The 27,442-nt window shown below is 37.3% G+C and overlaps 2 protein-coding genes and 1 long non-coding RNA gene across 4 annotated transcripts in view; 2 read left to right on the top strand and 1 right to left on the bottom strand.

Moving 5' to 3' along the window:
- The window catches only part of LOC144005481 (E3 ubiquitin ligase RNF157-like), a 19,157-nt gene extending 3,626 nt beyond the window's left edge, over positions 1-15,531 (top strand). Inside the window, exons 3-19 of one of the 2 annotated variants that reach the window (XM_077503694.1) lie at positions 2,275-2,363; positions 2,899-3,048; positions 3,132-3,249; positions 4,418-4,484; positions 4,566-4,609; positions 5,603-5,650; positions 5,725-5,796; positions 5,871-6,030; positions 6,110-6,222; positions 7,738-7,973; positions 8,050-8,152; positions 9,505-9,613; positions 10,033-10,250; positions 11,082-11,132; positions 11,210-11,258; positions 12,657-12,770; positions 14,267-15,531. In XM_077503694.1, the coding sequence (XP_077359820.1) occupies positions 2,275-2,363; positions 2,899-3,048; positions 3,132-3,249; positions 4,418-4,484; positions 4,566-4,609; positions 5,603-5,650; positions 5,725-5,796; positions 5,871-6,030; positions 6,110-6,222; positions 7,738-7,973; positions 8,050-8,152; positions 9,505-9,613; positions 10,033-10,250; positions 11,082-11,132; positions 11,210-11,258; positions 12,657-12,770; positions 14,267-14,394 (1,869 nt within the window). In that variant the 3' untranslated portion in view covers positions 14,395-15,531. The remainder of the gene's footprint in view (positions 1-2,274; positions 2,364-2,898; positions 3,049-3,131; positions 3,250-4,417; positions 4,485-4,565; positions 4,610-5,602; positions 5,651-5,724; positions 5,797-5,870; positions 6,031-6,109; positions 6,223-7,737; positions 7,974-8,049; positions 8,153-9,504; positions 9,614-10,032; positions 10,251-11,081; positions 11,133-11,209; positions 11,259-12,656; positions 12,771-14,266) is intronic. The other variant, XM_077503696.1, reaches the window with a different exon arrangement.
- Positions 14,514-27,442, top strand: LOC144005482 (5-hydroxytryptamine receptor 3A-like). Its single transcript, XM_077503697.1, has 12 exons — positions 14,514-14,557; positions 14,636-14,731; positions 16,702-16,884; positions 18,187-18,353; positions 18,434-18,478; positions 18,550-18,659; positions 23,032-23,201; positions 24,039-24,199; positions 24,276-24,486; positions 24,590-24,736; positions 24,807-24,889; positions 25,782-27,442. The coding sequence occupies exons 2-12, from the start codon at positions 14,725-14,727 to the stop codon at positions 25,998-26,000; spliced, it is 1,503 nt and encodes a 500-aa protein (XP_077359823.1). The 5' UTR covers positions 14,514-14,557; positions 14,636-14,724; the 3' UTR covers positions 26,001-27,442.
- On the bottom strand, positions 20,157-21,772 carry LOC144005488 (uncharacterized). Its single transcript, XR_013279581.1, has 3 exons — positions 21,498-21,772; positions 20,826-21,056; positions 20,157-20,553 (listed from the first exon to the last, which is right to left on the bottom strand). It is a non-coding gene; the product is annotated as an uncharacterized LOC144005488 (long non-coding RNA).

The following is a 27,442-nucleotide window of genomic DNA, read 5'->3' as shown; positions in this document are numbered from 1 at the left end:
ATTCTGTATATGTTTTTCTGTGTTACGGAAAAAAATAATGGTAGAAAAAACTATTAAAATATATATATATATTCCGAAAAACAGAAAAAAATATTCACTAAAACAGAATTTTTTTTTAATTACTTTTTTCCTTTTTTTTTTTTTTTTTTTTTTTTTTTTTTTAAAAAACAAGGGAATTATTTGATAATTATGGCTATTTGAAAACACAGTCTGCGATTGGCTGGCAACCAGTTCAGGGTGTACCTCACCTACTGCCCAAAACCAGCTGGGATAGGCTCCAGCACCTCCCGCGACCCTTCTGAGGAATAAACGGTTAAGAAAATGGATGGATAAAAACACAGTATTTAAAAAGTTCAATAATTTTTTTACAATTTCTTTCATGATTTCAGCACCTTCGTCAAACTACTCCTTTTACTTGACAGCCGACTCCATCATCTGGCATTCATTTGGTGTTGACGTGCTGTACACAACCCCGCTCGTCTGCAGCTGACGGCGTCCCGCTGCAGCGTTTAGCAGCCTTCCCGCACTCTGCCCGATTGCAATTTACATGGACGTGTCATCCTGTCAGAGTAATTAAAAATGAAAAGGCTTTCTCCTGCGGCGTTTCAATCATGTCACCGGAATGTTGAGCTCACGAGCAGAGAATTTTTGCAAAGAAACTTGTGGTCTTTCTTCCGTTAATGTCTAGACTCGGGCTAAAATTAGCAGTTTTCCTCCCAGATTATGTGGGCGTTTAAATCCTCCCGCGGGCTCAGAATTCACAAAAAAAAAAATCTCCCTCTCGTCATCTCTCTTTGAACGAGACGCTCAAAGCAGCGTTATATAACGCTCGGTGGCTTGTGAGCAGATGGCGCAGTAAAAGCATAAACCCAGCTTGAGTTATTGCGCTCTGGCTCAAGCTATATTTAGAGATCCTCCCTGCCCACATGCAATAATCTCCCATAAGGAATTGAATGTTTTCAAATGACGTTGGTTGAACATACACAAGCGTGAATGGCCGCTGTGACGTTTCTAATAAGACCTCCAGTGTTGCCTAATGAAAGACTCGTTTCAGCACCAGCGCGACTCCCACCGAGGCCCAGATGTGTATCGCTACTGTCGTTCGCAGGCGCGTAAACACTCGAGTGAGGTTTGTGGAGTGAGCGGAATTATTCCGCCGCATCCTAGGTTGGTCTTTTTTGCACAGTCAGCAGCTTGTGGCTTGGAATCAAATCGAAGACAAACACAAACAGGGTCAAGTTTGTCGATGTAAACAAGGGATGCTTGACCCTCAAGGCCAAATATTAATTCACAGCTGATAACTATCTTCTTGGAAAGTACATCAAATTCAATTAAAAAAATTTTATTACACATTATAAAAATTTCAATTATTACACATTGTAACATTAAAAAAAAAAAAAAACACTAGTAGTATTTTTTTGAGTTGTCTAAATTAATATATTTTCAGTTTTTCACCTTTTTAACTTTTAAAATAACTAATTTCATAAATTTATTTTTCATGTTGAGTAGTTGAAATCGTTTAATGTTAATAGGGCTGTGCAGATTAATCGAAATTCAATTAAAATTTCAATTATTATACTCCACAATTATAAAATCAGCATAATCATAAAAAAAAGATTATTAGTACTAATTTTTAAGTTGTCTAAATGCACATATTTTTGCTTTTTCACCTTTTTAAAATGTAAAAATAGCAAATTCAATAAATGTAGTTTTCATGTTGAGTAATTGAAATTGTTTATTGTTAATAGGGCTGTGCAAGTTAATCGAAATTCAATTAAAATTTCAATTATTACACTCCACAATTATAAAATCAGCATAATCGTAATGAAAAAAAAAATATTAGTACTAATTTTTGAGTTGTCTAAATTGATATATTTTCGGTGTTTCACATTTTTTTACATTTTAAAATAACTAATTTAATAAATGTATTTTTCATCCAAAAGGAATAGTGTTTCAAATAATTTTATTTTTAATTTTTTTTTACGTTTAAACATTTTCTTGTTTTGTAACAAAAAAATCGCACTTCTGCACTCCAACTTCAAGTTTTTTGCGAACATAAATAAATATAATAAATTCTGTTTGGTCCTAAAGGAACTTATATAATTGTAGTGTTTCAATTTTTTTTTGAATTCGTCATTTTATTGTTTTGGACCAAAAAATAATTGTTTGAATAATCGTGATATCAATTCTTGCCAGGTGTGGTGGGTACGAGAGGACTGTCTCTTAGCGTGTATTAAACGTTCCCAAACCATTGTTGTTTTTTCTTGCTTTCAGTTCCCATACGCGGCCCCTCCACCTCAGGACCCGGTGAAGACCCTACGGAGCCTTATAAACATCCGCAAGGACACACTGCGGCTTGTACGGTACGCTGTAATACAACTCCCACTCGCACAAGTGCTGACTAAGAAAGAATGAGCAGCAACCGCTAAATCCAGGCTCGGTGACAAAAATGTGGATGTTTGTCGGTCTGTGTGAGTCAGCAGCCTACTTCCTGGTTTAGGGAGAAGAAAGTTGACAGCAGCATTCTGGATTTTTAGTGCACAAAAATGGATAAAAAAATGTTTTAGAGCAAAAAAAAGATCAACACAAAATAAATGACAGCAGTCAAGACGCTTTCATAGCATGACCTTTTGCTAAATATATTTTTACATTAATTGTGCTTTTATACATTTAAAAAAAAAATACAAATCGACTGAGATGATTTTTTTTGAATCCAGATTGTTCCCCAAACCGACACCTTGAGTTGAAAGTTAAACTTAATCAGTTCATTCAATTTTAAAGTTTTTAATTGGATGATAATTGATTTAGTGTGGTCTCTGTATCCACATCCGAAAATGACACAAATAGCACGTTTGTGTAAAAGAACATCTATTTTCAAACGACTGCGTCTGCTTGCAGGTGCAGCGAGGACCTGAAGTTGCCCGGCGACGACGAGGCGGGCAAGCAGCGGGCCTGCTACAACGTGGAGTTCACCTTCGACGCCGACACGCAGGTGGCAATCACCATCTACTACCAGGCCGTAGAGGAGTTTCACAACGGCGTGCCAGTGTAAGTTCTCCAGAGAACCAGCTTGATTTTTTTTTCTCCATTTTGTGTGAGCGAACCCGTTGACCTTAATTGGTTCTACGTAGGTACCTGCCCCAGGACGGCTCTCTGCAGTCGGAGACGGTGCACTTCAAGAGGGGGGTGAGCCAGCAGTTCTGTCTGCCCTCGCACACCGTCAACCTCAGCGAGTGGGCGGACGAAGAGGTGAGTCGTCCCTAAGAGTTGCTGTATGGAAGTCAAGTCAAGTCAAGTCAAGTCACCTTTATTTAGGGACGGCTTGATTCGCGCCTCACTTAATTTAAGGCGCCAATTTTTGGACTTGGGACTCGCTTGGCTACGATTTATGAAAGACTCGACTTGACTTGAGCTGCATGACTTGTAAGCTAGTGACTTGATAAGTCTTTCTTTTTTTTTTTTCAAGAATTTATTTCATTCTTTAAAAAAAGAAATTTGTATAGTAATATAAATAAAATAAATTAAATTATATTATTATAATTATGTAAAATTATAATTATATATATTACATGCATTATAAATATTACTATTAATAAATTAAAATTAATAAATAAAACTAATAATATTAATAATCAACACAAAATAAATAACAGTAAACAGTAAAGATGCTTTCATGGTAACAATTAAACAAAATTATTTAACAGCATGACCTCGTGCTATATATATTTTTCCATTAATTGAGTTTTTATACATTTTAGTAAAAATACAAATGGACTGAGATGGTTTAGTTTCGTAATCCAGATTGTTCCACAAAGTACATATTTTTTAATGTAATTTTTATATTGACTGGTAAAATTTCACGATGTGCTTCATACATTATTTTAAGGTGGTTAAACTTGATCAATTCATTGAATTTGAAAGTTTTTAGTTGTATAAATAAATATTGGATTAGTGTGGTCTCTGTATCCACATCCAACCACGACACGAATAGCACGTTTCTGTGTTTGGTGCAGGTTTTGCAGGCACAATAGGTCGGGTATGGAACGACACCAAAGCATTTTTCTATATTCAGATTTTTTTCCAGGTCCATACTGTGCTCCCCTTTAACTCATTCACTGCCATTGATGGTTATCGACCACTGAAGCAACCCCGGTCGCTCCCGTCTGTTTTACTGGATTTTGACTGATTTTGCAAGGCTTACATAATATATGTTATACTCTCCTGCCACCTGCTGGCCATTTTTGTTCTAACTACCATTGCTTCAAACGTTCTCTTCAGTTCGGAGGCTGCATCAAAGCCCCCTGTATGCTCTAACATAAAAAAAAACGTATAGATACGTCTTTGGGACACTGGTAATATTTGAACTAGAACGTATTTATACGTTTTTGGGCGCCAATAACTTATTTGTTCTCCGCAGCTGCTGTTTGACATGGACAGGGAGATCTTCCCCATGGTGGTGCAGGCCGTGGTTGACGAGGGCGACGGTGAGTTCACTTACACACCGACACGAGGGCGTCGTCAAATGACTTTGTGAATAAATAAATGTCTTTGCTTTCTGTACGCAGAGCACCTGGGCCACTCTCACATACTTCTGGCCACGTTTGAAAAGGTAAACGTGATTTTGAGGTCCTTTTCATACGGAAGCATATTGCAGTCACTTGAAAAAAAAGATCCTGTTTTTCGGACTATTTTTTTGGGGGGGAGCTTTGTATTTTTGAGTAATATTTTTTCTGTTTTTCTGAATGTTTTTTTTTCTGTTTTACTGAATATTTTTTTTCTGTCATAAAAAATATATATATTCCGAAGAACAGAAAAAAAAAATACTCAGAAAAACAGGGGGGAAAAAAATTATTCCAAAAAACAGAAAAAAATTATTCCAAAGAACAGAAAAAAAATTATTCCAAAAAAACAGAAAAAAAATATTCCAAAAAACAGTACAAAAATTATTTAAAAAAAAAAACAGAAAAAAATATTCCAAAAAAAAAAGAACAAAAATTATTCCAAAAAACAGAAAAAAATTATTCAAAAAAAATTATTCCAAAAAACAGAAAAAGAAATATTCCAAAAAACAGAAAAAAAAATATCCCAAAAAACAGAAAAAAAAATATTTAATTTATGGTTTGTTTGTTTTTTTGTTTTTGTTTTTTTTTGTTTTTTTAAATAATGTTTTTCCCCCTGATTTTCTGAGTAATATTTTTTTTTCTGTTTTTCGGAATAATTTCTTTTCTATTTTTTGGAATAAATTTTTTTTCTGTTTTTTTGAATAATGTTTTTCCCCCTGTTTTTCGGAGTAATTTTTTTTTCTGTTTTTCGGAATATTTGTTTTTCTATTTTTTGCAATATTTTTTTTTTCTGTTTTTTTGAATAATGTTTTTCCTCATGATTTTCAGAGTAATATTTTTTTTTCTGTTTTTCGGAATAATTTTTTTCCCATTTTTTTAAAGTATTTTTTTTTTATAACAAAAAGAAATGATTCAGAAAAACAACAAAAAGTTAGTCAGAATTTTTATTTCAAGTAAATTCAATACACTTCCATATTTTCAAAATGCACAAAATGTGATGAAAAGTCTGAATTCGTCATGCTGTGGTTTTTCGACGGCAGCACACGGACGGCAGCTACTGCGTGAAGCCTCTGAAGCAGAAACAAGTGGTGAGCGCACGTCGCTTTTGTCAAATATTTGCTCAATCGATTAGGTGACATCATCTCGTGTTTTTGTTTCCCAGGTGGACGGCGTGAGTTATCTCCTGCAGGAGATCTACGGGATCGAGAACAAGTACAACAGTCAAGAATCAAAGGTAGAAACGCGACAAAATCGGCCTTTTTTTTTTTCCCCGTTCCGATCGTTCGCGCATGTTTTGACGATCGTCAGGTCGCCGACGACGAGATCAGCGACAACAGCGCCGAGTGCGTGGTGTGTCTGTCGGACGTGCGCGACACGCTCATCCTGCCGTGCCGCCACCTGTGCCTGTGCAACGCCTGCGCCGACACCTTGCGCTATCAAGCCAACTGCTGCCCCATCTGCAGGCTGCGTGAGGACGCGCGCGCCAAATTGCGTGGAGGTGTTCTTTTGGAAAACGCTCACGTTTTTTTTGTTTTGTTTTTTTTTAGCCTTCAGAGCCCTGCTGCAGATCCGAGCAATGAGGAAGAAAGTCAGCCCTTTGACGCCGACCAGCTTTAACCCCGTCATCACTTCACAGACGTCTGACTCAGAGGAACACTCGGTACGCTGATGGAGCTAATATGAGCTAATGCTAACTAGGGCGTGATTAATTAATCTGCCATTATTATTTGTTTAAACCAAAATATTATATGAGCTAATGCTAATTAGGGCATGTTCAATTAAATGGCCAAATTGATATATATATATTTTTTAATCCAAAATATAATATGAGGTAATGCTAGTATGAGCTAATGCTAACGAGGGCTTGATCGATTAATCGTCCAAATTGATTTTTTTTTTTAAACCAAAATATAGCAAGCTAATACTAGTGTGAGCTAATGCTAACTATGGCTCGATCAATTAATCTGCCATTATTTTTTTTAAACCAAAATATTATATGAGCTAATGCTAATTAGGGCTTGTTCAATTAAATGGCCAAATTTGATTTTTTTTTTTTTTTTTTTACCAAAATATGAGGTAATGCTAGTATGAGCTAATGCTAACTAGGGCTCGATCGATTAATTGTCCAAATTGATTTTTTTAAACCAAAATATAGCAAGCTAATGCTAGTATGAGCTAATGCTAACTAGGGATCGATTGATTAATCAGTCAAATCGATTTTTTTTTTAACACCAAAATATAACATGAGCTAATGCTAGTATGAGCTAATGCTAACTAGGGCTTGATTGATTAATTGTCCAAATTGATTTTTAAAAAAAAAATTTAAATATGGGTTAATGCTAGTATGAGCTAATGCTAACTCGGGCTCGATCGAGTAATTGTCCAAGTTGAATTTTTTATTTTTTTTTAAAACACAAAATATTCTTCCAAAAAAATGATATGATAAACATTCAATGTAGAATGGGGGGCATATTGGGATAAAAATCCCTTAGAAGAATGGGAAAGATCAGGAAAAAAAAAAAACATCCATGAAAATCTGCGATTACAGACCAACAAATATGTCGGGGTCGACTGTTATTTTAATTTGTAATATCACCATTCACCACTAGATGGCAGACCTTTCGTAGGTGCACTTACAGTTGTGCACTTATACAACAATGTGAGTGCACATCATTAACTCATTCACTCCCAGCCATTTTCATGTTCTATTGCTATAAAAACATGGAACCTACCAAAAGAAAAATGTCTCTTCTTTCATCAGGGGAAAAAAAAAAAAAGTACGGCATTTTTTTTATCTGTTTTTATGTTTTGTAGCAATTAGCATTAGAATTAGCTAAGTTTCATCATTATTCACAAACCTGTTGAAAATACTGGGAAAAGGAGCTTGTTGCAACATGGACCTGGTTGATCTCTTTGCTGCCACCTGCTGGCCATTTTTTTTTTTGTAATAACTACCATCGCTTTAAGCAACCACTTCAGGTCAGAAACTGCATAAAAGCCTTCATACAAAAACTCTAGCAAACAAAAACCTAAAAAACGTATAAATACGTTTTTGGGAGTGAATGAGTTAATAAGATTTTATTTTATTTTTTTCGGATTTTGCAATGATTAACGATTGTCAACGATGAATCAATTCAATTGATGAATCCAATTCACCGGCGATCGTTGTTGTTAGCAGGCGTCGGAGCACATCCCCCCAGGTTACGAGGCCGTTTCCCTGCTGGAGGCTCTCAACGGGCCCCTGGCCACGTCCTCCGTGGCGGCCCCCCTCCACTCGGGCCCCAGTCACGTGTCGGGGGCCGCGCTGCCCCCGTACGCCGGCGAAGCCCACCCGGCCGCGGCCCGTTCCCTCTCCCCGCTCGACCACTCCAACTCAAGTCAGGGGCTCAAACTCAAGAAGAGCGCTTCCAAGTCAGTCACATTCCATTTTTTTTGTTTTTGTTTTGTTTTCAAGCTTCTTCAAACCACACGTTTGCATATGTTATAGGTCGCTTTCCCAGAATTCCTCAGTGCTTCCCGAGGAGGACGATGAGAAGTCTTGCAGTGAATTAGAGGCCCGTCGACACAAACTTGCAGTCGATCCGCAGGAGGTGCGTATTATTATCCAATATTTCTACAATTTGTTTGCACATTTGTCTTCTTTTGATGAAACGCAAAAGGTAATCGGGCTGCTTTCAGACAAGAATGACTGTTGAGAGGATGAAATTGGAAAATTTGGACGATATTAAGCCAAACCATGGCTCTAAACGATTACTCGATTGAAATAGTGGTCGATTAATGAGAATTGCAAATTTACTAGGGATGGGCGAGTACCAATACCAGGTGTTGAGGTGTCGATTAATTTGATAATCGATTAGTTGTCGATTAATCGATAAATTTTGCCAGATTAAATATTTTTATTAGGGATGGGCGAGTACCGATTACCAGGTGTCTGTATCGGTTATTGATTAGTTGTCAATTAATCGATTGATTTTGACATTTCTAATGTTTTTATTAGGGATTGACGAGTACCAATACCAAGTGTCGTATTGGTGTCGATTAATTTGATAATTGATTACTTGTCGATTAATCATTAATGGATTAATTTTGCCAGTTCTAATATTTGTATTAGATATGGGCGAGTACCAATACCAGGTGTTGAGGTGTCGATTAATTTTATAATGGATTAGTTGTCGATTAATCGATTAATTTTGACATTTCTAATGTTTTTATGAGGGATGGACGAGTGTCTATCGGTGTAGGTTAATTTGATAATCGATTAGTTGTCTATTAATCGATTAAGTTTGACATTTTTAATGTTTTTTATTAGAGATGGACGAGTACCGATACCATGTGTCGATTAATTTGATAATCAATTACTTTTCAAGTAATTTTACCAGCTCTAATATTTTTATTAGGTATGGGCGAGTACCGATACCAGGTGTCTGTATTGCTGTCGATTAATTTGATAATTGATTAGTTGTCGATTCATGGATTAATTTTGCCAGTTTGTATATTTAGGGATGGGCAATTATCGATTACCAGTTGTCTATCGGTGATCGATTAATTTGCTAATCGATTAGTTGCCAATTAATTTAGAAATGTCTAATGTTTTTATTAGGAATGGACGAGTGTGGATATCGGCGTCGATTGATTTTGCCAGCTCTAATATTTTTGTTAGGTATGGGCGAGTACCGATACCAGGTCTCTGTATCGCTGTCGATTAATTTGATTATTGATTAGTTGTCGATTAATGGATTAATTTTGCCAGTTTTAATGTTTTTATTAAGGATGGGCGAGTACCGATACCAGGTGTCTGTATCAGTTGTCGATTAATCGATTGATTTTGCCATTTCTATTAGGGTGAGCGAGTACCAATACCAGGTGTCTGTCGATTTCATCCCGATATTTTGTCGGGTTGTGATCTCCCGTTTGAATGCATCTCCGTTTTGTTTTTCTTCAGTGCGGAGTCACGCCCGACAGCGAGAACCTGACTCTGTCCTCTTCCGGGGCCATCGACCAGTCGCCGTGCACCGGAACGCCGCTCTCCTCCACTATCACTTCCCCTGAAGGTAACACAAAACCGTGTAATCCTTTCAAAGACATCTTGAAAAAGAATGTTTGTTGTTTAAATAGCATGCAGTGGTCCTCCCAAAGGACGTCGCTGTCAACAAATACTTAGCGCATGCGAAAAGCAGACAGACGCTGTCGGGAAGACGATTCCAGGATCGAACACGTTCCGGTTTCCATTTACAGTACAAGTCGTATTGACCAATCACATTTGAGTCATAATAACGCACCCGTCTCGAGGGCAAGTTGCATACAGTCGTTGTGAAATGTCGACAAGATGTGGAAAACAAAACTCTCAGTCCGGTCCAAGGAGCGTTTTAACATGAATAAATGATTAGCCGGTGCCGACGCTCGGTGGCCTCCGATCGATTGTTTCCGAAACGTCGTCGGACGGTGATGTGTGTCTCCGTGTGTCCGCCAGACGCAGTGAGCAGCAGCCTGGCCCAGTCAGTGATGTCCATGGCCTCGTCCCACTCGCGCCACTCCCACATCAGCACTGACACCATGTCCTCCATGTCAGGGTCCTACCTGGCTGGGGCGGATGGCGAGCCCGGGCCGGGCCGGGAGGGGCTTGACGCCCGGGGCCGGGAGAACCGGGACGCCCCCAGGGAGAGCCGAGGACCCTCTCAACTGGATGGGGTAAATATCGCTGCTGGTGTGTAACGGTTATTTTGATACAGATACATCTGTCAGTTATTTTTTTTATGATAAGATGGAATTTAAAAAAATCCCATCCCTTTATTATAAACAGGACAATACAACAATTACTCGATTAATCGACAACTCATCGATCATCATAATTAAAAATGTCCAAATACTCGTCATGTCTGCTCCTCAAAATTTTTTAATTCCCATCCCTTTATTAAATACAGGGCATTATTTTAGGGGTACAACAATTACTAGATTAATCGACAACTAATCGATCATCATAATTAAAATTGTCCAAATGCTCGTCATGTCAGTTCCTCAAAAATAAATAATTCCCATCCCTTTATTAAATACGGGACATTATTTTAAAGGGACAACAAATAATCGATTAATCGGCAAAAAAATCGATCATCGTAATTAAAATTGTCCAAATACTCTTCATGTCAGCTCCTCAACAGTAAAAATTTTCCGATTTCTGTCATCCTCCATGAAAGCGTACTGATTATCTTTGTTTTGAACCAAAATGAATCATTTGCTTTGACTTTTGAAAAACAATGATCAATGATTGTGGTCCATAAAATGTCAGAAAATTGATGAAGAATCTGATAACGACGCAACGATAATCGGTCTGCTGTCATGGAGGGCGGTGCAAAAATGGGAATAGTTTATGATGCTGAAATTCTGAGGGTTTGGACTGTTTTATGTGAAACGATTCATTGATGATCACAATAGTTGTTAACTTGATAATCGATTCGTTTTCGATTTATCAATGAATCATTTCAACTACTCTCACTGACTTTTTTGCTTCTTTTTCTTCCCAAGGAGTCAATAGAACTGAACTATTCGGTGGCTGTCGACGAGCAGGACTCAGAGGTGACTTGCAAACGATGACTCGCATCGACGCTTCATGTCGAAATTTGACTTGAGCTCTTCTTGTTTGTTTTCTAAAGGGAAACGATGTCACGGAAGAGGACCGCTCCTCGCCATCGAATGGCAAAGGTAACTCCGGTGACACTTTACACGGTTGACAACATGTCACCTGGTTGAATAAATCTCATCGTTTTAAAGCATCCATGTAACGTTAATTTGATCCCATTTTTTGGGGCTCGAAAAGTCACATTTGAACGGATCCGACTCGAGCATGAGTCACTTCAAGCTTGCATTTGCATGCCTTCGCGCCATGCATATTAATTACACTTCCACATTATTTGCTCCATAATAAACTTTTTTTTGTGTGTGTGTGGTGAGCCAACAAACACGCCTAATAGCTGAATTTACTACACCTGATTTCTCAGAAAAAATACTGATTACCGATTAATTGGTCAAATTAATCAGACGATTCATTTTACCGATTATTTTGCCGATTAATTTGAGCGATTAATCGTCTGGTAAATGTAAAGAATATATAATAAAAAAAAAAAAAGAAATCGCCTCCAATGCATTTCAGTGGGTGTCAATTATTCACGGATTTTCGCTATTTGCGGTCTGATGAGTGTCAACTGTAAATATATGACATGTATATTTAAGGATACAAGGTTATTGTATAGAGATTTATATGTAATAAATAATGAAAGCATTATTACTTGTATACAACTGCTGTAAATTAGAAAAAAAAACAATTGGAAAACATCGTCCATTGTCATTTTGGCTCATGTTTGCTGGGGCCATAATCGTCAAATTGAAATGAATCGGTCAGGCCCTAGCAATTATGACTTTCTTAAATCCGTGTTGTGCTGATACTTCTTAAAATTAAAAAAAATAAAATGAATTAGCATCAGGGCTGGGCAATAAATCGAATTAATTCGATTAATCGTGAAATCGAATTTTGTCTTCTGGATTATTAGAAGCTCTTATGTTCTGTTACATCCGGATGTTATTGTGAGTTGTAATTTTGCTAACTATGAAAGTTACATTTATTTTATAACTGTTGTAGAATCAGTATACATTATTATTATGATGATGATGATGATGATTATTTATTTATTTTTGAATAAATTACACCTTTAAATAATTGTTTGTTATGTTTATTAGATTAAAATCGTAATCGTCCTGATTGAAAAAAAAATCGATTTTATTTTTTGGCCATATTGATTTCATTGTAATAATTAATTAAAATACATATATCACAACATCCGTCTCTTAATGGGCTGCAAAATTATAAAACATTTTTTTTTTTAAATCTAACCAATCAGTTATGACAACAAATCAAATCCATGTTCAATGCAGCTCCACTCCAGTCCTGTAGGTGGTGCTAGCTGACATTGCATTCTGTTTGTCAACAAACAAAAACAAACGCATTGCGCAATTCTTCATCCTTCGCATGGCCAACGACCCCCCCCCCCCCCCCCCCCCGCTGTGCCCCGGCTGCTCTTGTTTGACCTGTGCCCTCGCTTGCAGGTGGGCGGAGCAGGTGTCCCGAGTCGGCCAATAACAATCAGGGCGTAGCCCTGTGTGACACGCCCTCTTTGGGCTTGGACAATGAGCAGGCTCCTCCCGACAGCCGATTTGCCGGTGAGTGGACGCCGCCGACCAGAGGTGACGTTAGCTCGCTAGGCTAGCACCAGGGGGAAGAAGAACGCTAACGCTGCCGGGCTAACGAGCAGCACCTGTTTTTTTTGTTTTTTTTCCGTTTGGTCCCGCCGCTGCTGCTTCATGGCTTGTTGGGTAGCGAGTAACCAATGGTGCGCTCCCGCCATCCTTCCAACCACGCGCATGTCTTTCCCTTCCCCATTTTGTTGACGTTTTTCGCTCAAATGGCGTCTTTCTCTCTGTGTGTGTTTATGTGTTGTAAAATGTCTTGTGTTATCTCTTCCTGCTTCCTGTGAATTTGCTCCCATCCCGTCTTCTCCTCCTCCCTTCCCTTTTCTGCCCTCTTCTCTCGCCTCCTTTTGGATGGAAAGATGAGGAGGCGTGTCCGGGTACATGTTGACCACTAACTAGGTATGCAGCGTTGGCGAAATCTGGATCCACGGTTATTATGGTCACAATTTAGGGAGGGCCAAAATTGCTCCCCAAAAATTAAAAAAAAAAAAAACTACATAACTAAATGAGTAAAAGTGAAAATAAAAATGAATATAAAACTATAATTTAAAAATTAAATACAAATTATTAAATTAATTACATTTATTATTATTAAATGATTATAAAATTAAATAAAAATTCATTCATTTATTTATATATATATTATTTATATTTATTATTATTGTTTCGATTATTTATATTTTATATTATATATACAAATGAATATAAAATGTAATTTAAAAATTAAATACAAATTAAATTAATTCAATTTATTATTATTAAATTAAATAAAAATGTATTTATATATATATATATATATATATATATATATATATATATATATAATTTTTATTTCCTTTTATATTTATTTAATTTTTGAACTCTCATTATTCACATTATTTATATTATTATATATTAAAATATTAAAATATAATTTAAAAATTAAATACAAATTATTAAATTAATTACATTTATTATGATGAAATTATTATAAAATTAAATAAATGTATTTATTTTATTATATATATATCGATAGATAGATAAAGATATTTGTTTTTTTTAATTTCCTTTTAAATTTATTTATTTTTATTTAATTTTGGAATTCTATTTTTATATTCATTTTTATTTTCACTTTTAGTCATTTACAGGATGAACATTTGAGTGTTTTATTTATTAGTATTCATCTAACTTTACAGACATAAAAGAAATGGAATTAGACAATTTAATAAAAAAAATAAAAAATAAAAAAAATTGCCGATTTTTGAAGGGTGGGAATGTTTCAATGACTTTGTTTTCATCCTATGTTGAAATATGTTAGTCTTTTTTTTTTTTTTAACTGATTTGCGATGAAAAGAGCGAATATCAGCCAGCCGATTAATCGTTTGAGCCCTAAGTAATCACTTCTGTTTGTAATTGTGCATCTTTTTTTTTTTTTTTTCCCCCTTATGTTCACCATCTCTTTCCCCTTTTTGTCATGTGTTGTTCAGGTCTGATGTACCTGGGCGGCTACAGGCCCGTTTTGGACTCCACCAGCAAGCGGGAGGAGCAGGCAGTGGAGAACAACCGGGAGGGCCAGAGTCCCAAACACCCCCGACGTGGACCCCTCATTGTGTAGCGCGCTCGCACCCACACCCAAACAACACTGCTACTACTTACTACTTACTACTAGCACTTCCTACTCAGTGCTTCATCGCTGGATAACGGCTGAGCAGGGAACCTCACCACCACCACCACCATCATCATCATCATCATCATCATCACCTCAAGTTTCTTCTCCAGTGAGCTGTTACCTGAACACTTTTATATCTTATTTTATTTCCCGCTCCGTTTTTATTTATGACTTACCCCCGTGACAGTTTCATGTTGTGGTTACAAGTTGCTGCTGCTCCTCCTCCTCCTCCACCACCAGCCAATCAGTCAGGGGCTACTGTGACCTGCAATCACCATGCCAGGTGGGCTACCTTAACGCGCTAAATGCTTCAAAACAAAATCCGCCGCTGAATGTGAAACGAAAGCGTTCGCTGCCATTGACGGACATACTCGTCAACGGCAGCGAATGAGTTATTAATAGCGGTGGGACGTGATTAACCAACAGTCAGCGATGACGACGCCCATCCCTGGCTACCTTACCTTGTTAGAGGAATCGAACCCCCGACCGCCCGGCCGTCTTAGCATGTCAGTATTGTTGCAGTGCAACTCTGGAAGCCGCCACCCAGCAATAAAAATGGCTTCATTTTTATCCTCAGTTTGCACTGAACGGTTACATTTAGAAACTTTTTGTTGTTGTTGTTGTTGTTGTAAAGGGACTTTTAGTAAGAGACATTCATATCCTGATGATTCTTTTTTTTTTTTTTTTTAGTTCATTTTGTCTCGATTTGTGTTTTGATCCGTGTCGTCGATTCGAATGTGGATTCAACTATGTGAAACATTTGTGAAGGTTTACACAAACTCACACTCACCTACTTCATGTACTGTAGCGGGTCAATAAAGGGACACGAATGCACTATTAGCCGTTTCCTAGGCGACGTAATGTTTGGGTGCATGAGGCTGAAAGGGGGGGGAGCATGTTGCGTCCGGGCGTGCGTCTATCTTTTTTCTTTTTTTTTTTTTGGTTAAGCGTCCATTTCTCGGCCTGTCACATGATCACAAGTCTGAATGTGTCAATCCCAATCTGGAAGAACAACCCACTTTTGTAGGATTGTAGGCGTGAACGTGAGGCGGACAATAAAGTTTTTTTTTGCAAAGTTTGAAAGTGTTACTTTTTGGCGACTTGATATTTTGGTGGTGGTGTTTCGGTCAAAGTCTCAGTCACATCAGTGTGTGCTTATAAAGTTTGTTTATAAATTTTGTAAAGTTTTTTGGGGACACTATTACCACTGGAAAAAATCAGAATGGGAAAAAAAAATGTCTAAAACTGTAATAAAAATTCAATATATTTTAAAATAAAATTGCATATATACACACAGTTTGTAAAAATAGTACAATTTTATAAAAAAAACAAAAAAACAGTCTAAAATGGTAATGAAATGTTATATAATAAAATAAAAAAAATACAATTTTAAATACTTACTATTTTAATACAAATAAAAAGATTAAGTACATTCATGAATTAAAAATCCTGTAATTAATTAGATTATTTTTTGAATTGCCTGACAGCACTAATATATTAATTAGTACATTAATTAATAAAAAAAAATCCTGTAATTGATTATTTTTTTAATTGCCTGACAGCACTAATATATTAATTAGTACATTAATTAATAAAAAAAATCCTGTAATTAATTTGATTATTTTTTTAATTGCCTGCCAGCACTAATATATGTATTAGTGCCATCAGGCAATTAAAAAAATAATCTAATTAATTACAGGATTTTTAATTAATTAATATAATTAGTCTATTTTAATCTCATATCTGCTAAAAGTCCCCAAATAAAGAATTTGAATTGTAGGACATTAGAAAATTAGAAAAAAAATTGTAATGTATAATTCATTTTGTTATATTAAATAGTTTTAACACAGGAAAAAAAATGTGAATCATTTTAATAATTCCTGCATTCAGCACAGTAAAACAGTTGAAAGTCACAAGTTACAACCCAACGAGGAACGCTATTTGTTTATAATGTAATTACGTTCTTAAAACCTTGAAAGTGTACTTTTCATAACTGATTCAGCTTCCTGTTGTGAGATTTCCGTCACTGGACAACAATTAGCAAGCTGGGATTAAAAAAAAAAAAAAAAAAGTGCTTTTGTGTGTAATGTCATTAGAATGTCATTGTGGTGATCGAGTGTCTCGCTAATGGACTTGTGGGCGTGTGCATGGAGCTTTGCTGTTGTGTTTTTTTTTTTTCCCTTCTCCTCCAATCCGCATCACCTGCTTCTTTTCAGACACGCCCATTTTGCCACCTGCTTTTATTTCTCCCAGTGCAGCCTGGAAGCGATAAAATCGTCCAAGAAGCACGTCGACGTTTCCTCGTTAGCGCGCAAAATGTCCTTCCAAAAGCCAGTGGGAGGGGCTTCTCATGTCAGCTTTTAAAAAGCTCTTCCGCCACTCGGCTTCACTTCGCAGCGACGATGAACGTGCTGGCCGTTGTCCTCATCCTCTCAGGTAAGAGCAAAACGTTGGCCGGTTCAATAACTTTTTTTAATTTATTTTTTTATTTTTTTATTTATTACGTCGTAAACGTGAAATTACATTCAAGCGTTTTCCAGCCATTTTAATTAGTCTTTGCTTATCATTTAGTCATTTCCTTGAATAATCTTTCTCTCCGTATCGATATCAGTCTTGAAAAGTTGCCTTTATCGATTCATATGCCAAAGTATGGTCATAAAAAAAAAAAAAAATGTCTTCCATTTTTAACAACTTGGTTATTCTGTCGAACAGGGATGGGTAACTGGTGACCACACTCTCCTTGATTCATTTTCATAAAGATAAAATTGATATTTTTACGTACCAAAAAAAAAATAAAAAAAAATAATCTTAAAAAATTCGGATTAACATACAATATATGAAAAATGTTAGAAATTGGGAAGAAAATCCCAGAAAAACCAGGAAAAATCCAAATTATGAAGAAAAAAAAGGCATGTGCCAGTATGAGTAGTTATCGATACCGAGTACCGATACCACTAGTCCATGACCCCCCCCAAAAAAAACTATTTTAAAGAAAACTTAAACAGCATTTTTCCTTTAAATGGCATGAAATTAATAGCAATTTTCTATTATATTTTTTAATTTCGAGTTCCTAATCATAAAGTTGCCACAAGAGGGCGACAAATACTGGTATCGCCCACCATCCGATACCTTAAAGCGATACTTGACTCAGTGAGCCATTTTCAGCAGTAAAAAGTTAATATTTTGGCCATAATTAATGTGGTAACGTCATTATTTTTACGCACAAATTAATACGTTAAAAAAGTTTAATTTTTCTACTTGCTGTCGACTGTTGATGACATCACCTGGGCTAAGGAAGTAGATAACGACCAATCAGAGCTCAGTTTTCTGACCAACCCCAGAAAACAGGTGAGCCCTGATTGATCGTTACCTACTTCCTCAGCACAGGTGATGTCATCATCAGTCGACAGCAAGAGGAAAAAAAATAGTTTTGAAATGTATTAATTGTAGATGAAAAATAATGAAGTTATAAAATTAATTGTGGACAAAATATAAAGTTTTCACTGCTGAGAATTGTTCAATGAGTCAAGAATCCCTTTAAAGTAAGGCTGGAGATTGTACTTTTATGTTGTATTATCACCACTCGCCACTAGATGGCAGACATGTTTTAGTTGTGCTTATTGGGTCTTATACTGAGCTATACTCCAACGTGAATCATTTTTTTTGACAATTTTGAATGCTATACAGGTCAAACATCAATCATATAAAAACTTGTAATTGAACTAACTACGTCCCCAGGTGTGGGAGGGGCCTCCCCGGCCAAGGTGTGCAGCTACCAGGACGTGGTGGACCATCTGAACCTGACGTCGAGCGACCGGGCCTTCCAGTTGACGCGGCCCGTCCTGGACCACACGCATCCCACCGTGGTGGAGATCAACGTCATCCTGTACGCCATCTTGGCCGTGGTAAGTCGTTGAATCTGCGCAGTTCGCGCAAGCACGAATTTGCTGGTGACGTTTTCCCAACACGCGTGTCCCACATGCAGATCGAGAAAACGCAAACCTTTATTCCGTTCCTGTGGACGATGACGGTGAGCGGGCGACGATGTTGTTTTGCGGGATCTCGCCGCACACGGTAATTTGGTTTGGAAAATGTCTGCAGTCTTGGAGGGACGAACGCATTTTTTGGGAGCCGGACGAATTTTGCGGGATTGCGGAAATTGTCGTTCCCACCGACGTGCTGTGGAAACCCGACGTCTTCATCCTAGAGATGTAAGTTGATGCTACACGCAATAATCATTTTGTATACAACAACCCAATTTCTTGGGGTTGTAGTCGGCAAAATGACCTAAATTTTTGAAAAATGCCGCCGTATGGGTCAATAGGTCGCTTGCACATCGTAATGCATCATGGGAGTTTTTCCTTCGGGCGCCATATTGGGTGTCCGCCGGTTCACAAGGTACACTCGCGAGTTACACGGTAGAGTTTATCAACCTGATGTAATTTTCGCAGTATTTTCACGATTTACCGGAAGATCAAAAACAACGATACAGGCAGAAGGTGTCTCTGTGTGGCGGGATTGATCCTAATTACGTCCTGACCAAGGGTGATTTTTTTTTTGACGGAGAAAGCTTGCTGGCCAAATGTGACATCTCTGGACATCTTTCCCTACCTCGTGTTGACAACATGCTCCATAACACGCCAACAAATCCCTGGAGGCTTACAATTATTTTGTAAGCGGGTGGATACAGAGTGTAAACTTTAACATCGCATCAGAAGAAACGGTTGCTGTTGCACGTAAGTAAACCACATGGTGTTGGTAATTCTGCACACAAAAATGTTCTCAGGCTTCCTGTTATCATTGTGTTTACATGCACAGCTGGCTTTACCTCATGTGGTTTTTCTAATAATTTTATAACAGGCAAATATGGCAGAGCGTATAAGAATAAAAAGTAACTGCACAGCCTCCCCGTGGCTTAATTAAATTTAATGCTACCCTTTCACTAGTTACATGTTACTTAATCAACTTATTCTAAATGGTTAAGGTTAACCACTCTCAGAGGACGTATTTTTAGTTTCAGTTTCCAGTACAATAAAACGTGTTCATGGTAACTACTGAGCATACTGACAGCTTTTCTTATGATCTCACGGTTAAGGAGGCTGTCACAACACCCAATTTCTGTCTGGTGCCCGATGGCAACAATTCCCATCACTTGTCACGACAACACCAATAGTATTACCAGGTATGTATGTATGGCTTTACTTTTTGTAGTTTCTTATTTAATTCTATGTTTCATATTTTCATTACAATGTTTGTAATATTTTCAGATTCAGGCACAGATGAGTTTAACTGGACGGACTTCTGCGACTTTGTGGTGTGGACAAAGTGTGATTGAGCGAGTCCACCCAGATCGCTCGTTTTGGCCAGTTGGAAAAGCCAGAGTTTTTTTTCCCCAAAATCCCCTCCTTACCTGAACTGCTCAGGAGAGCATTTACTAGATCAGCAGTGGACTTCCAGTGTTCCTACTCAGCCGCTGTCACCTACCACTTGCTCATGTACTTCAAAGATGCGGAATAAAGTATTTTTTTGTGCTGCAGCAGATTGTAAAATCAAATGATATCACTTGAAGTGTGCCAATCTAGACTGCCAAAAGGACAGTGGTTTTGTGACAAGTGTGAAACAAGGATTATTGGGAAAACTGTAACACAGTACTGGTAATTGTCTTGCATTAAACAAATTTAAAAGAGAGCAACTTTTTCCTCTGTACATAGTATAATGAAAGTCATTGCGTACCCCATCAACATTACATCATACCGTCATCTCAGGATGGTAGGCACCTGTGCTAAAATAAACTACATTAATTAACAGTTCAATTTTTAACCCTGAAATTACTACATCTAATCATTATTCACTTCATTTTTTGTGCTTTTAGAAATAATAGAGATTTATGCCATTACTTTAAGAGGGACCATATTGCACATTGAGTCAAATCCTGTCATTTGTATTATGTATAGCTTTGTAAACAAACCCAACAATAGAATTTGTATAAACGCTGCCTTTATTAGCGCCAAACAAACAGTCGCATGTTGTCCTCCTCCAATGCTTTGATGCTCGCCTTCGTTTCCATCATGTCATTGGCAATCAAGTCGGTGTGGCATGAGATCCCTAAAGAAAAAAATAAAGAAAAAATCACAAAAAAATACGGTACCAGTAATAGGTTTAATATAGTAAAGTAGTATAGTTTTTTTGTCAGTGTAAAAGAAATGTACACATTTTGTTGCATTTTTTTAATGTATGAACATTGCTACAGGCAAATACTTATTTCTATAAACACTTCCAAATGTCTCTAAAATATAAGGTGTGTGTACACACACAAACTAACACATACATTCACTCATGCATACAATATATCATGTAATGAATTCTGAGTGGCATACCAGAGTCAATGATGTCAGCAGTACTTGAGGGTACAGGTTACTGGAGCCATCTGGCTGCATAACTGCAACAATCTCTGCCACTTCGAGTAGTCTTTTCTTTGCTTGTCTCTCCTGTGCACGTTCATATCTTGGCACCGACTGGGCTGAGACATAGATGTTGGAACTTGGGACCCAACTTTAATGTTGGAGCCCAGTCGGGATGATTGGACAGAAAAACGGGCGCAGGGCGACCTGTTAAAATAAACAAATATATAAACAAATAAAATATGGAAAGACTGGTTATTTTGCCGCAGTAGGGTGGCCGTGAATAAGTTCTTTAGCATGATGTGTAGGCTACCGGGGGTCTGTTTACTTGCATCACCCCCGGGGGTCTGTTTTCTTGCATCAGCCCCTTCTGTCTCTTTTTTTCCCCAAGTTTACATTTTGCCACCAAAAAACATGTTATCGGCATTAAAAGCCCAAGACTAATCAATCCAATTTCAGCAGTAAACACTTTGCACTGGCACTACTTGGGTGAAAATGTTCGATGTTAGCTTTCGGCTAACGTCCGCTAGCCAGCTTGTACTACCGAACTTGCTTGCTCATGAATCCAAAACATAAGCAACTTGCCCATATATGGGCGGTCGAAACGTTATTAATCCTCATGCATTAAATAAAGGTAAACAAGCTTACCGCTCACAAAGTGATCGCTGCACACACGAGCCCAAAGTAACGACTTCCCTCCGGAGTCCGCACTCCTCTGTCTCCAGGCCCTGGTTCCTAATTATTTTCGGAATTCGGAAAAAAGACCGACCATTTTCCCCCTTGGCTTTGTTCGAACAGCCAACGATGCAGCAACAATGTACCATTTTAAACGCAGAAAACAAACGTGATAGATACGTGTTAGACCGAATCGCTACGTAAATGGAGGCCACCCAGCATGGCGACTACGAGAAATCCGAGGCGGAAGTGACGACATGTGCAAGCGACCTATAATGGTGTTTTTTTTTTTTTTAAACCCAAATTGATTGTATTTATTTATGTATTTATTTATTTATTTTTATTTTTATTTTTTATCTCCACTCGAAAAACTCTGTAGGCAAAAATAAAAATATGTGGACTGACCCACTAACTTGGGTCAATTTGACAAAAAAATAAAAAATATTTTATTTTATTTTATTTTATTTTATTTTTTTCATTTTATTTTTACACAAGTTTCTGGGTTGTTTTGCACAAAACAACCCAGAAACTTGGCTAAAAAATGAGCCGAGTTAGTGGATCGGTACACATCGGTTAATTTTGACTACACAGTTTTAACAAAAAAAAAAAAAAAAAAGTGCTTTGTTCAAGAACGTTTGGATCAGTTGTGGTCTATTGTTTTATTTTTTTTATTTTTTAACCCAAATTGAGGTTTTGTTTTTGTTTTGTTTTGTTTTAACCCAAATTGATTTTTTTTTCTGGGTTGTTTTGTGCAAAACAGCCCAAAATTTGGGTGGTCTGGGACAAAAAACTTCGTTTTGGGTCGTTTGGGTCAGTAGTGGTGTTTTTTTTTTTTTTTACCCAAATTGAGTTGAAAACTGTGTAGTCAAAAATAACCGATGTGGACCGATCCACTAACTTGACTCAATTTTACCCAAGTTTCTGGATTGTTTTGTGCAAAACAACCCAAATTTGGGTTCTCTTGGACAAAAGAACCTTTATAAAAAAAAAAAGGTTCTTTTGTCCAGGAACGTTTGGGTCAGTAGTGGTCTATTTTTATTTTATTTTATTTATGTATTTATTTATTTATTTATTCATAGCCCAAATTGAGTATATTTTTTTTTTTATCTACACCCTAAAACCTGTGCAGCCATTTTACCCAAGTTTCTGGGTTGTTTTTTAGATTTTTTTTTTTTTTTTTTAGACAGTTGGGTCAGGTAGTCAAACGTCTAAGTTTATGCTACACACAAAAATCATACAAACTAGTTAAAAAAAAAATAAAAAAAAAAGCGGTTGTTAGCTCAATAGGTGCTGAAATTTTTTTTTTTTTTAAAATCACTTCCTTTATTGTTTGGACTGACAAATGGGATGCCAACATGGAGCGATTGTTGGTTTCCATCAAGTCACCTGCTGTTTGCTGACTCACTATTGTGTATTGTAAAGTTAATGACTACACTATGGTCCCATTATATGCGAATAAACACAAGGCGTACCGCAACCGGCCCGTTGATTGCGCGTGTTTTGTCAGGGTGGAGAAAGACAACTCGCAGCACAACCCTTACATGCTGGTCAGGCACGACGGGACCGTCTTCCTGGATCAGGACATCCGGGCCGTCAGCATGTGCATAATGGACGTGCACAAGTTCCCCTTTGACACGCAGCGCTGCAACATATCGATGGCATCGGCAGCTTTCAAGTGTAACCACTTTCATACAAACACACACACAAAAAAAGACTCCTTTCTAAATTGATGTTTTGGGTCACGAAAAGAATGTATACTCTGTTAGCATTTGCTAACTTCCTGTTAGCGCTAGGCTAGCAATGTTTTAAAAACAAAGTGTGTTTTGTATTTAAATATACAGTGGATGTAATTCTTAACGTTGTGTACTTAGTTTTACAGTTAACTCGGTTAGCATTTGCTAACTCCCTGTTAGCGCTAGGCTAGCGATGTTTTAAAAACGAAGTGTGTTTTGTATTTAAATATACAGTGGATGTTATTCTTAACGTTGTGTACTTAGTTTTACAGTTAACTCCGTTAGCATTTGCTAACTTCCTGTTAGCGCTAGGCTAGTGAAGTTTTAAAAACGAAGCGTGTTTTGTTTTTAAATATACAGTGGATGTAATTCTTCACGTTGTGTACTTAGTTTTACAGTTAACTCGGTTAGCATTTGCTAACTTCCTGTTAGCGCTAGGCTAGCGATGTTTTAAAAACGAAGTGTGTTTTGTATTTAAATATACAGTGGATGTTATTCTTAACGTTGTGTACTTAGTTTTACAGTTAACTCCGTTAGCATTTGCTAACTTCCTGTTAGCGCTAGGCTAGTGAAGTTTTAAAAACGAAGCGTGTTTTGTTTTTAAATATACAGTGGATGTAATTCTTCACGTTGTGTACTTAGTTTTACAGTTAACTCGGTTAGCATTTGCTAACTTCCTGTTAGCGCTAGGCTAGCGATGTATTGAAAGTAGCATTGAAAGGAATATCGATTCGATATCGATATTTTCGACCCTGTCCTACTTTCCGCTCTCTCTGCACAGATCAAGACATGCGCGTCTTCCCAGTGGTGAACTCGTCGCGGGCTACCGAGTTCAGCAAATCCCTGATGCTTTCCCAGGGAGAGTGGGACTTCCTGCATTTGTCGGTGAGCAGCGACAACATCACCATCGACTACCAAGCGTGGGATTGTCTCGTGTACACGGTAGGCCGATTTTCCCGACCTTCCCATCAGCACGGCGAGCCCGCCGTTTAACCCCCGTGCCCCCTCCCCCTCCCAGTTCGTCATCAAGAGGCGCCCCCTGCTGCACGTCATCAACTTCCTGCTGCCCATCCTCTTCTTCCTGTGCCTGGACCTGGCCACCTACTTCATCCCGGACCGCCACGGGGAGAAGCTGGGCTTCAAGGTCACCGTGCTGCTCGCCATCTCCGTGCTGCTGCTCATCCTCAACGACATCCTGCCGTCCATGTCCAACAAGACGCCGCTCATCGGTACGCGAACCGACCACGGGATCGTCACTTGAATCCAGCATTTTTCATTTACTTTCTGTTACAACACCAAAAATATTTGACAAGGTATTTTTCCTCCCGTTAGCCACCTACTGCATCGTCATCTTCGCCCTGATGCTTCTCAGCCTGCTGGAGACCATCATGGTGGCCTACCTGACGGACGGGGAATCATTGGTGAATACGTACGCCAGGAGCAGACGGGAGAACGAGCCGACCGATAAATCCGACACGGGTACGACTGTATACGGAACTGCTGAAACGATTGTTGATAGCGTCACGTTTAACCCGCTTTGTGTTTTTAGACGAGATCAAACAGACCGGATCTTTGTGTTCATATGTGATGGGCGGAGAGGAACAACACGAGCTGCTACCTGTACCAGAACAGGTAAAGTCACTCAATGGAACGTGTGGACAAAAATTGGGATGCACTATTAACTCATTTGCTCCCAAAAACGGATAAATGCGTTCTATTTTAAATACTACTAGTGTCCCAAAGACGGATTTATACGTTTATGTTTTTTTAAATGCTAGGTATTAGGGGTGTGCCCAAAAAATCGAGATTCTCATTTATTAATCTAGTCGAATCGATATTAATATCCAAAAATCGATTTTATTTCAATTAGAAATGAAGAAGGGGAAAAGGCAGTTGTAGCCTACATGTTTTTGTGGAAAAAGGCACTTACAATACAAAATTACTAAATGTTTAAACAAAAAAAGACACGTTAATGTCTCTGTCATTTGGTCTTGCAAAGCAGACTGGAGTAGATCATGACAATGTTGTGCATATCTGTAGATTGAAGCAGAAATCATTTGTCAATCAAATCATTTTGAATCAAAAATCGTTTGAATCGAGAATCGAAAATCGATTCTGAATCGATTCATAGACACAAAAATCATAATCGAATCGAATCGTGAGACAGTCAAAGATTCCCAGCCCTACTAGGTATGGTAGTTATTACAAAAACGACCAGCTGGTGGCAGCAGAGTATAAGAGATCAGCAAGGGCCATGTTGCAACAAGCTCTTTTTGCCAGTGTTTTCACCAGATTTTGATTTCTGCAAATTGCTGCAAAAACGGAAACAGATAAAAAGATACTTTTTTTTTAATTCCTGATGAAAGAAGAGACTCTAATCTTTCTTTTGGTAGGTTCCATGTTTTTATAGCAATAAAACACTTGCAAAATCAGTCAAAATCCAATAAAACAGCCGTGAGCGAAAATGGCTGGGAGTGAATGAGTTAAATATAATTTTTTTCAAAGCGGTGTAACGTGCGTGTAGGTCAACGACGGCGCGCTGAGCGCCGAGTCTCGCCTGTTGCTGCTGGTGGTGGACGAGCTGAAGGAGCTGCGGAGGACGCTGAGCGTGCAGCACAGCTGCAAGGAAGAGAGCCGCAAATGTGCTTGCTTGGCCAGCAGGATCAACAAAGGCTTCTTCTTGGTCTACCTCGCCGCCGTCGTACTCTTTCTGTCATTTCTGTACCTGGAGTGGACCAGTTAAACATCTCCAATACTCTTAATGTAACTTTTTTTTTTCTTTAAAATGGATTACGTCATTGATTCCCAACCGCTGTTGCATGCAGGAAAATGCACTTTTCTCTTAGTTTCTCTTTAATTTTGCGCAAAGCGTAAAGTGATGAATGTTTGGTAATCTTCCCATGCCAATGACGTGTAGTCCACTAGGTGGCAGAAGGTACAAAAAATGAACTTGCACATCCAACTCAACTTAGCAGGCGAATTATTTCAGCATATAGTCTATTACATTTGGTGACATTTTTGTGTGGTGCGGTGTCATGAGATTTTTCTCGTGTAATGTACAGTACGGATTTAATAAAGCTCGGAAATCTTATAATATATATCATTAAATACCAAATAATGTGTCTTTTGTTGTATTTTGGGGGTAAAAGGAGCACTTATTAGCCTTCGTCTATCTTTATTTTATTCCTGAAATAAGATACAAATATAATAAACCCAATAATGGTAATTAAAAAAATATATATATTAATTTTCTTTATTATTCAATATTTATTTTATGCATTGAAAAATTGCTTCATTTTCTTTATGATAAGCCATGGAGTTTTAATTAAATGAAAATGTTGTTTTTTTTAGAATGAGTTTATTTTCTGTTTATTATAATATAAACAAGGGTATTATTTTTATTTAATGAAGGTTGGGAATCTTATTACTGTATATATAATTAAATACCAAATGTCTTTTTTTGTATTTTTATTATTATTATTATTTTTTTTGTAAAAGGAGTACTTACTGTATTAGCCTTCATCTATCTTTGTTTTATTCCTGAAATAAGATACAAATATAATAAACCCAATAATGGTAATTTAAAAAAAAAAAAATGTTTTGTTTTCTTTATTATTCAAAATTTTTTATGCAATAAAAAATTGGTTCCATTTTGTTTATGATAAACAATAGAATTTTTAATTAAATTAAAACAGGTTGTTTTTTTTATAATTACTTTATTTTCTGTTAATTATAATGTAAACCTTTTTTGTTTATTATAAATAAACAAGATGGTATTGTTTATAGCAAAAACAAGATTCTTTTTTTATTATAAACTACTGGTAGATATTTGTTTATTCAGTCAAAACGAGATTGACATTTAAATGATATACAATTTTTCATTATAAAGAAAAATAAGTTTATTTTTTCTTATAATAAACATGATTACTTTTGCTCATTATTACAACAAAAACTAGGTTATTTTTCTTCGTAATTAAACTATTTGGCGCACAAGCTGATTCCAACTCAGGTGCATGCATGTGAATGTCTCAAGCAACTCATATTGAGTTAACTAATCGATCTAAAATTAACGATGGACATCACATCGCCGTCAATAGTCTCTTAACATACACAATGAATTAATTATTCATGCTATCGTTTCGCTCCTACCGTGCATGTCCATGCGTGTGCGTGTTTAACTCGATT

The sequence above is a fragment of the Festucalex cinctus genome, chromosome 17 (assembly GCF_051991245.1).
Source record: "Festucalex cinctus isolate MCC-2025b chromosome 17, RoL_Fcin_1.0, whole genome shotgun sequence".
NCBI lineage: Eukaryota > Metazoa > Chordata > Actinopteri > Syngnathiformes > Syngnathidae > Festucalex > Festucalex cinctus.
This window is presented reverse-complemented; position numbering and strand designations above follow the sequence as displayed.